The following is an 11288-nucleotide window of genomic DNA, read 5'->3' on the forward strand; positions in this document are numbered from 1 at the left end:
CAATACAAGTAATTTTAGAAAAAACAGATTAAAATTTACCTCTTTTGTCATTGCTGGTAAAGGAGGCAGCACTGATTTATCCACTTCCCTCTCTTTACAATTGAAACCTAAAATCTTTATCACATAGTATTTCAGCATCTGGAAAGGAAATGACACAGTTGTGTGTTGAAAAATCTTACTTTGAAATGTTTTTCAATAAGGCTGTTTCATCAATGTACAAGTTTGCACATTCTAAATTTGTCAGATAACTCATTCCCCTTTCCTCACAGGACATTGTAAAAAGAAAAAAAAAGAGAAGTTAAAAAAAAAAAGAGCAAGAATTTCAGGGTGCAAAGTTAACCCCACACCAGTCTTTCCTGGTGTACAAGTTATGCATGACTTCTCCGAATCCTTTACTTCCCATCACATCTTCTTGCAGTCATACAGTGCTGAGAGAAGAAATCACGTTTTGTTTTCTCTCTGTCACGCTTTTCTCCTTGTCTTTATAGGAAAGAGTAAAGCCAAAGCATCACACAAGACATAAGGAAAGGCTAAGACACTTTAACAGTGGAAATCAGCGAAGTTGCTGCTCGATGACTCAGCTCTCTCTGTAATGGCATTAGCAGTGTCGATTTCTTTGTTATCTCAGAGCACACTGGACTAAGGAAAGCTTAATCACCAGCTCAAAGGAAAGAAAAACCCTTTACCTTCTGATACGTGGTCAGAGGTTTATATGTTTTGTTTTATTCATTCACTCACATTCCACAAGTTCAAGGCTGACTCACTTAAACATTCAATATTGCATGATTATGCTTTTATAACCAATATTTCTGAACAGAGATAGATAATTTTCCACAAGCAATACTTGGTGCTCCAAACAGAAAGAATCATGCTTCTTCTTTTTTAAAAAAATATTCTTCTCTCATACATTACATCCCTGAGGCAGTCTCCCCTCCCTCTACTCCCTCCAGCCCCCTACCAGGGCCTGTCTCCCCCAGATGTACTGCTCCTCCCTTCCTCTTCAGAAAAGAGCAGGCCTCCTAGGGATGTCAACTGAACACAACATAATAAGTTACAGTAAGACTAAGCACAAAACTTCATATCAAGGCTGGGAGAGACAACCCAGTAGAAGGAAAAGGGTCCCAAGAGCAGGTGAAAGAATCAGAGACACCTCACTCCTACCACAACGAATCCCCCAAAACACCGAAGTCAACAACTATGTTATAGATGCTAAGGATGTAACCCAGATCCATGCAGCTCCCTGATTGCAACTTCAATCTCCATGAGGCCCCTATGAGCCCTGCTTAGTTGCTTTAGTGCACCATCATGCTTAGCGGCTTCTTCTGGAAGCTGATTGGAGCAGATGCAGAAACCCACAATCAAACCACTAGGCAGAGAGAGACCCCAAATTGGAGATTACCACTGAGTCTCTCTCTTTGGAGCTTGGAACCATGCAGAAAAGGAGGAGGAGGAATTGTAGGAATCATGTTTCTTAATAAAGGAAGGATCAAATCAGTAAGTCTAAAAGGTACCCAACTATCAGATGACAATATGTGGTAAAAAGATCATAAGAGCAAAGCATTTGGGAAATGCAAGTGATAATGTAATAGTAATACTGTGTATAATAACAGTATGGCAAACCCATTCCTAAGGAAATTAATAAAAGGCTGAGAGTGGTCAAGGGTATAGCTCAGTGGTAGAGCACTTGTGTATTATTAGCCGAGGTGCCCTGGTTCAATCCCTAGCATCACATCTCTTTTAATTAAAATGAAAATAATAAAGTAAGTATTTAAAAGGGGCATATAATTTCTAGCCACGAAGCTTTAAATGAAAATATAATCATAAATCCATCCACATTGAACTAGCACCAAGGCTATTGTGATATTTCATAACCACACGGTGGAAGTTTATCATAAAATTTTAAAGAAAGAAGAACTGCAAACTGACACAAGATCTCACTCATTTCCCTTTACTATTATTTGTTAATAAATCTGATTATAGGGCATGGGGCCTATGATATCTGGAGTATAGGAATCACATCCTACCCAGGAGTGGAGATGAAGCCCTGTGACCCTAGCATTCAGGGGACTGAGAATGGGGATGTGGAATTTGAGGTCCACTAGGCATCAAGTGAGGTCCTGTCTCAGAAAAGAAAAAATCATTCTGTAGCGTTAAATGTAGGTAACCCACTAATACTACAAGATCTTAAAAGTCACACTTAATAAGCCACAAATTATGACACTGACTTTCCAACTTTCTACATTTATGACTGGGGTCAGCTACATTGCTAGGCTCTCTGCAACACTGATATATATAGTTATACTTCACAATTCTAACCACTTCCCTTCTTCATTATTTCCTCATTCTCTGGTTAATTTAACTGTTCATGTAAAAAAAGAGTTCTATTTCTTCTATCTTCAAAAATATGCACTATCCACGTATTTTGTTTGTATATAATTATACTTATCTATGCATTCTATAATGCATTATAGTATATTATGCTATCTATTATATATCATATAATATGGTGCATACACACTCCTTACCAGGAAATCAGGGAGAAAAGACTAAACTCAGACCAAAGGCTAACTGAGATCATGAAAGGAATGAAGAATGTCTAAGGAGCTGGGGCTTTATTGTTTCATTTAGTTCTAGCCACTCTGCCAGGCCTGATCAAGAAAGTGTGATGGGACAAGGGATGGCTCAGAGGATAAGAGTGAGCATTTCAGACTGTGTCAGAATATATTATTTCTTTATCTTGGGTCAGCATATGTATCATCGAGGGAGGTGTGCATTCTCCATCAGAAGCATTGCGTGGTAAGTAAATAACACACTTAAGCATACTTCAGACCTTTTGCATGATCACCTATAATCAGTCTTGGGATACATGGAATGTATCTAGTCCCTTTATCTCTACCTTTAAACATGTATTTACAGTGAAGACTGCAGAAGATTTGCCTAATATTCAGTAAAAATTTGTAATCGATTAGGGAAGTGGATTGGAAAAAGCTGAGTTGAATGCTTTAGGGTTCATAGCTTAACAGAGGACCTAATATTTTATATTCTCTAAGAGTTACTTGTATGTCTAAAATTGCAACTGGTCATTAATTGTAAGAGATAAGATATGACATACAGGGCCTGGAGAGATGGCTCAGCAATCAGGAGTATACACTGCTTTTCCTTAGAATCCACGTTTGATCCTCAGCATCCATTTCAGTGACACACAACCATGTACAATTCCAGATCATGGGATCTAATGCTTTCCTCTGGCACACACACACACACACACACACACACACACACACACACACACACAAATAATAATAACAAACACTTTGTTTTGACATAAATATGTAGTAGTTTTCAGTTAATATTTGTGTATTCTGAAATCAAACAAATGAGTTCTGACTTACATAGAGAGTTTGAGAATGGTGGAATGAGCATATTATTTCCAAGTGATGTTATAACTGTATAGAATTATCAAAACAATGCAAAATGTATGCAAATACAGAGAACCTAAGCAGAGATTGGTTTATCTCAGGCAGAATCCACTGGAGGCTTAAACTTGTAGGAATATAACAAACACATCGAAACTGCTTTTTAAAAGAAACCATGGACTCCTCACTTGAACCCCAAAGCCCACATTTTGTTTTTGTCTCTTTAGACATTTTACTGTCAGCTTTACACTGTAATATTTCAGACCACAGGAGGAACCTAAATCTGAATTCACATTGGATTCCAGGAGAAATACCAGTCCATAACTACATTTTTGACAAAGGACAAAAACAGTTTCCAGTGAATTGTGTCACAGGACAGATCACCTCTCAAATTTGGCGAACATCTACAAAGGCTAATATCAAAAGCAAAGCACTCTATTGGACTAGCAATAATCATCTTAGGGAAATAGGAGAGCTGTCCTCAGGAATCATTGACCTCTAAGAGCCAGTTTCCTGAATGAGAGCTGAGATGATGATCACCTAGTCCACACCTTGACCAGGACTCCTTCATGCCTGGTGTTTACTCCTCAATCTTAGTTTTCTTAGGTTTAAGTCTAAAACTAATGCTAGTTCTCCAAAGACAAATTTGGAACCACTGGAGCCTTGTGTTTTCCCCCACTGAGGCCCATTGGGTGCATCTCTTCTCTGATGTAAACCACTATATTACTTGTTTCTATAGCTGGTTATTAGGGTGTGTGATGGTTAATTTTCACTGTCAACTTACAAAATGCCTCTGAATATGTTTGTCAGAGGGTTTCCAGAGAGATTTCACGGAGGGAGGAAGAGCCATCCTGACTCTGGAGATCCAGCCTTTGATGAGCTGGGTGGGGCTTCCGGACTGAGTGAAAAGGACGATGCTTGCTAGCCATTAGCCGTTCTCTTTCTTGAATCCTAAGGCCTCAATGTGATCAGAAGTTTCATGCTCCTATTGCCACACCTTCCTCCCCATGGTGGACTTTATCTCTTCGGAAATCACAGCCCAAATGAAACCTTCCTTGCTTTGGGTCAATTATTTTATCACATAAATAACAAACATTACCAACACAACAGAGTGGCTCACTTTGGGTCTCTGCTGAATCCTAGCATTGAGGCCGGTGGACCCAGCATTCGTTCTATAACAAGTACACATACACACTAATTTTCACAAGCACCAGAAGGCTGATAAGCAAAATGAGATATTCCTAGAATACCTGTGGCTCTTTGGAGCCCCTAAATATTCTCATTTTTACAAACAAAACAAAGCAAAGCAAAAACTATGACTGTGTGTTTTAGGGGTTCTCAGGAGAGATGGCTCAGTGGTTAAGACCATGGGATACTCTTTCAGAGGAGCCAGGTTCAATTTTCAGCACCTATGTGGCAGCATACAATCCTCTGAAACACCAGTTTCAGTGGATGCAACATCTTTATATGGCCTCTGCAGGATCGGGATTGCAAGTGGTTCTTAGATACACGCAGGCAAAATAGCCATACATTTAAACAAACAAACAAACAAGTCTGCTGAGGTTTTCAGACTGCAGAGGCATAAAATACTGCCTAAAAATCTGACAATGCAGGGATAGGATTAACAATTTATCATATGTGCCAGATGTTCTCCAAAACCAAGACCCACCCTTCATTGAGGAAACCTCAACAGAGCCTTATATTACCCAGGGAGATGACTGGGCCACTACATGACTCTAGCTAAGCTTAGTAGAGGGAAAATATTCAAGCTATGGAAGGCATGTGAAGCTACTGACCAAAGACAAAGGGCCACACAAAGAACATAATCATAAATTATAGAATGCTCTCCTATAACTTACCAAAGCTGCAGGAGAAGACCAGAGAATTGTAGGACAAAGAGCTACTGCGTCATTTTTGCTGTTTATTTTTGAGATTGTAGTTTAATGACTGCACTTCTTCCTTCCCCTTTTCTCTTGCCAAGCCATCCCATATACCAATCCCCTCCTTCAAATCCATGATCTATTTTTTATTGATTTTTATTGCATGTATGCGTGTTTTATATACATGTAAATCTCTAAATGTAAACTACCAAGCCCATAAAATATTACTTGTGTGTATATTTAAGGTATTATTTAAAAGGAAGTATATAGAGAAAGTCAAAACCAAAGGAAAAGAGAAAACAAGGGTAACTAGAGGAAGTTTCAGCTTCTGGGGGCTTTATCTACAGGAAACATTAAGGACAACCCAATGCCTCACTAAAGTAACATCAAATAAGTGTATTCTAAATACCAGAGGTCACACAGTTCTTCAACAACTAGGGAAGTGTGCTTGCTTCGGCAGCACATATCCTAAAATTGGAACGATACAGAGAAGATTAGCATGGCCCCTGCTCAAGGATGACACGGAAATTCATGAAGCATTCCATATTTTTAAGCAAAAAAAAATATTAAAAAAACAATTAGAGAAGTATAAAATAAGCATCTACAAAATGATAGTAACAGATTTCCTTGCAAGGTCAGCTATTTACAGCAACCAAAATCCACAGTCCCCCATTTCCTTAAGATTATGTCTTACTAAAAAAAACCAGAAATGTAAGAGAGAAAGTGAATATGAATCCATTTGGGGGTGCTATTGGAGACACATGAATATACATTGTACTGCATTTAGGCAAGTATGGTTTCAGGATCCTAAGGAAGGCATGGTTCAGTTTAAGTAAGTGTAAGAGTTGTGAAAATGTTCATTAAGTAAAATCTCAGCAAACAGCACCAAGCAAATGCTTTCCCAGAATCTCTGAACTCATGGGAGGTCAACCTAGGGGTTCCACAAAGAAAATCAGGATCTGTAGAGATGTCCCACTTTGTAAAGGATCTAAGGATCAGAGTTTGATACCCAGCCCCAACTTCAAAGCTGATCACAACAGTGAGAGCCTGTAATTCACATGCTGAAGAGACACATGAGACCCTGGGGCTCTTTGTCCAGCCAGTCTAGCCCACTGGGGTAAGATTACCTGTCCTCTAAATGAGCAGCAGAAACAAAATAAGTGGAGAGTGATTAAGGAAGATACTGGTGTAGACCTTTAATTTCCATACAGATGCACACTCATGTATGTGCACACATGTAAGCACACATAACCAGCCCCCCCCCCCCCACACACACACAGACACACGCATGCATACACGCACAAACAGAGAGAAAGAGAGACAGAGGAACAGACAGAGAATGGGCAAACCAGACCTTGGGCAAGTGGATTGTAGTGGATTAGATCCTATTTATTCTATAAACACTTCATGCCTTCCATTCTATTTGTCTCTATTTTGAAATCAGAAAATTTAACAGCAAGTTCATATATTCTCTAGGGTTACCTGGTTAATGAAAGCATATTATCAGAATATGTATATTATTTGAATTTTTTTCCCGCTGAGTCACTGGGGTCATCATCATACACAGCAGCATCTTCTATGCATCTTTTCCCATCTTAATTCCTCCAGAAGTTATTGCTCATTATTTTCGGTAGTTTCTCTAAAGCTACAATCCTTCTTTTGTGCCTTGATCTGCCTACAGTTGGACAATAGAGACTGACTCTTCGTGTTCCCCACATCTCTTAGCATGACTTACTGGCAAATTTTAAAGAGAAACCATGTGGGGAGGGTGATGAGAATCACAGAAATGCTTGCTTGACACTCAAGCTCCTGAACTAAGAATATCAAACCTTTGCCTGGCTCCCAGCTGACTAAAACCTTGCTCCTGGGAAAACGGGATGACCTCTTCTGATTCTCTTCCTAGAAAGCTAAGGTATGTCATCCAGATTCAGTTTTTTTTCTAGCTCACACCTGACAATAGGCCTTGATACTTCTTTTGCCCCCCCCCTTTTTTTTTCCTACAGTATTCACTACACGGGACTTAAAATCCTGAATCTCTTATTTGTACCTTTTATGTATATGTAAAACAGGCTAGCAAACACTGGCAAGTACCTAATTGTTAAATGACCGAATGTGGATAAAATCAATTAAAGAAAGGATAAATATTATACAAATATTATGTTTACAGCTTAGAGGATAAGTAGTGTAATCATAGTTTATTCTCACAGTTACAGTTTATATGGATTTGAGAAAATACTCATTAAAGATCAGATAAAGGTTTTTTTTGAAGTACTTTCTGAAGGGCTTGAAAGCCATTTGGTTCATTCGGGAAGGATGTTGCTCCATGTGTCAGGGAAAACAGAACTTCTCTCCATGGTTGTTTTCAGATGCACTCCTCACCTTGCCCCAGCCTTCTGCTTTTCCCTGAGAAGGCCTACCTACACATTAGTCAGAGTCAAGTGGCTGTTTGACCTCCAGCTGCTCACTACATTGTGTCAAGGGGAAGTTTAGCAGCAGATTCCCAGAAGGAAGAAGAGTTCATCTCCATCTGAACCTCCACATTAAGCACTCAAAAATGAAATTAAATGAGTATAGTCTTAGAATGCTTAGAATGTGTTTTAAGGAATTAATTGACTCTATAATCAAACAAAAAATGTTTAGATCTGTTGGGTGAATTTTTTTGACAATAATATCTCTTATATTTACACAATATTTGTCACCTGCTCTTGTTTTGAGGATCTAAAATATTTTAGTTCTAGAGTTACCCAAGTTCCAGCTCCACTATAATTCAGGGGGTGGAGAATTTGAGGAAAGTTCCAGTAAAAAAAAAGCAAGAGGGTCTATGGGAGGCAGAAAAAAAAAAAATCTGTTAACTCCCTGACGTTGAAGATGTTCACATCCTAATTCTCAAAATGGAAGTGCTCCATTTCAGGGTTAAGGAGAAACCTCATTTGTATGTGGAAATGCCTTTACATTGAACTCACTCAGGTGACATGACAACAAGATTGTTCTGTATTAGGTTGCAAAGATGGCTCAGTGGTTAACAGCACTGGCTGCTCTTCCAGAGGACCCAAGTTCAATTCCCAGTACCTACATAGCAGCTCACAACTGCCTGTAATTCCTGTTCCAGGGGCTCTGACGCCCTTACAGACATACATGCAGGCAAAACACCAATATATAAAATACATATATATATATAATCAGGGCAGTGTGGGTGCACGCCTTTAATCCCAGCACTTGGGAGGCATAGTCAGGTAGATCTCTGTGAGTTCCAAGCCAGCCTGGGCTACACAGCAAGATCCAGGACCGGCACCAAAACTACACAGAGAAACCCTGTCTCAAAAAAAAAAAAAAAAAAAAAAGAGAGATTGTTCTGTATTTCCTGAGTGAATCCAGTGGAATCCCATTTGTAATTAAAAACTGAAAGCAAATAAAAAGTAGGCGAGTTGGAGAAAATGCATTCTGAATGAATAGCCAGAGAGATGCAAAATCGTTGGCTTTGATGATGGAGAACAAAGACCACTTGCTGAAAATTGTAAGTGGTACCTAAACTGGGAAAGGGTAAGGATGTATGCAGATTTTAGTTTTCTCTCAAGCATTCAGAAAGAAATGCAACCACATCAGCAGTGTGATTTTATCTCAGGGAGCCTGGGTTTGAACCTCTAGTCTATAAATTTATAGAAGTGGAAATTCTTCCTTGTTTAAGACACTGATTGTGTTAGACATGTCACAGCAGCAGCAGAAGTTGAATAAAGGTTTTACTGGTTTGCTTGAGTGTAAGAACAAAATACAAGCCTGGGGGGGGGGGGCTCAAAAACAGAGGTGTGCACTTCACTAGTCTAGATGTAAAGGCAGATCGATACCTCAAGAGGTTTGTTTTCACCAAAGTCTCTGCTTTGGTTTTCCACCATTTTTTTTCTGTATTTTTATGTATTATTATTCTATGTGTGTCTGAGCTTAGTGAATATTTATGTGTAGTACATGTGTGTCTTAGTCAAATTTCCTGTTTTTAAGGACATTGGTCAGGTAGGATTAAGGTCTATTTGGTTTAGTTCCTACTTTAAAGGTAGGTCCTGCATCATTCATGAGGTATGTGCTAATAAGGTAACTATGACCATTTGTCCAGTAGGAACACATGCAAGAGGCTCTGTGTTTAAGAGCACTTGTTCTTACAGAGAAGCTTGGCTTGGTTCCCAGCACCAACGAGGTGACTCACAGAAGAGGGAAGTCTGATGCCCTGTGCAGGATCCAAACACACATGTACATCTATGCACCTGCAGGTAAAACACTCAAAGACATAAAATAAAAATAAATTAATAGACTTTGGGTTACTTGGCCATAAACTGGGTGTGTTTACCATACCCTTCACCTCAGGGTTCAGACATCTGTGTGGAAGAAGGTGCCGAAAAATTGTGTGATCTAGAAGTAGTGGATGACTCCTTGAAAAAAAAAAGGCATTTTCAGACATAGCCTGGCTAGTGCACATATGAACCTACAGAGAATGTGGCAGCATACATAAGACCCAAGCATGTTCAAGCCAGAGAAGGGAAAGGGCTCACAAATCCCATCATTAGCAATGAAGCTATTTGCAAATAATGGCTGGTGGAAGATGGAAAACTACTTTCTTTGACTGAGTGTCACTGGGTATATCAACTGCACTCCAAGGCAAGCCCCATGCTCAGAAGTAGTTAGTTGCCCAACACAAACTGGACCCCATGTTTTTGTTGTGCCTTTTTGTTTTGTTTTATTTTAAGAAAGATAAAGACAGGAAGGTGAAAGGGAAGGGGGTGGAGTAGATCTGGAATAGTTGTGGGGATATGAACAAAATATGTATTATGAGCTTTTCAAATAATACATAAATGTATTTTAAAGATTAGCAATGACATTGGGATCTCAGAACTCATATAATTGTGTGTGCTAAGTTTTCACCCATATCTATGTCTGAGGAAACTGTGGACCCACCCTGGGATTGTTTTCCTTAAGCACAAAATCAACATGAATGAAAGAAGACCTATTCTTTTCAGTTGGCAGAACCCACATTGGTCTGCTGAGGTGACAATCCTCCTGGTTGTGGAGCCAAAGAGGTGTCACTGAAATGCTTTCTCTAGGCAGAGCACAGGACAGAAGACATTAATCACTCTGTGTTGCTTCTACAGAAAGGTAAGGAATTGAAGTATTTCTTGTCCTGAGGCTGTCAACTGGATCCTTGGGGTGTGGGAGTGTGCCCTCTAGTGGGCATGTATATAGAGGATCTTTGAGGTGTGGGAGAGTGCCCTCTTATGGGTATGTATATAGAAAATAAATACTTTGTGCTACTGTCCATTTAGAGTTTCATAAACAAGACATTCTATCAAAGTCACTATGTGAGAACAAGAAAGACTTGATTGTGTACTTATGGTGCTTTGTGGTGGTATTGTGTTCCCCAAAATATTGTGTGTTCCCCGAAATAAACTTATCTGGGGTCAGAGAACAAGACGATCACAGTATTAAACATGAGGATAGCCAGTGGTAGCACACACCTTTAATCCCAGCACTCAGGAGACAGAGCCAGGCGGATCTCTGTGAGTTCAAGGCCACATTGGAAACAGTCAGGCATAGTGACTCACACCTTTAATCCCAGAAAGAGAGCCTTTAATCCCAGGGAGTGATGGAAGAGAACAGAAAGATATATAAGGCATGAAAACCAGGCACCAGAGCTAGTTAAGCATTTGGCTGGTTAAGCTTTTAGGCTTTGGAGCAGCACAGTTCAGCTGAGATCGATTTGGATCAGGACTCAGAAGCTTGCAGTCTGAGGAAACAAGACCAGCTGAGGAACGGCAAGGTGAGGTAGCTATGGCTTGTTCTGCTTCTCTGATCTTCCAGCATTCAACCCAATAACTGGCCTCGGGTTTGATTTTATTAATAAGACCTCTTTAAGATTCATGATACAGTGCTTTCCTCCTGGGGATGAACTTCAGTCATCATACACATGAAGTAGCCATTCAGCAGAGAGAAAACTGATTCAGGACTGATA

The 11288-nt window shown here is 39.6% G+C and overlaps 1 protein-coding gene and 1 non-coding gene across 2 annotated transcripts in view; one reads left to right on the forward strand and one right to left on the reverse strand.

Moving 5' to 3' along the window:
* Positions 1 to 76, reverse strand: part of Msr1 (macrophage scavenger receptor 1) — a 63335-nt gene extending 63259 nt beyond the window's left edge. The window contains exon 1 of the mRNA XM_036166698.1: positions 40 to 76. Coding sequence (XP_036022591.1) covers positions 40 to 51 — 12 coding nt within the window. The 5' untranslated portion in view covers positions 52 to 76. The remainder of the gene's footprint in view (positions 1 to 39) is intronic.
* Positions 77 to 5740: 5664 nt separating this feature from the next.
* LOC118569229 lies at positions 5741 to 5847 on the forward strand. Its single transcript, XR_004943025.1, has one exon. It is a non-coding gene; the product is annotated as a U6 spliceosomal RNA (small nuclear RNA).
* Positions 5848 to 11288: the final 5441 nt, after the last annotated feature.

The sequence above is a fragment of the Onychomys torridus genome, chromosome 17, assembly GCF_903995425.1.
Source record: "Onychomys torridus chromosome 17, mOncTor1.1, whole genome shotgun sequence".
In the NCBI taxonomy this organism is placed as follows: domain Eukaryota; kingdom Metazoa; phylum Chordata; class Mammalia; order Rodentia; family Cricetidae; genus Onychomys; species Onychomys torridus.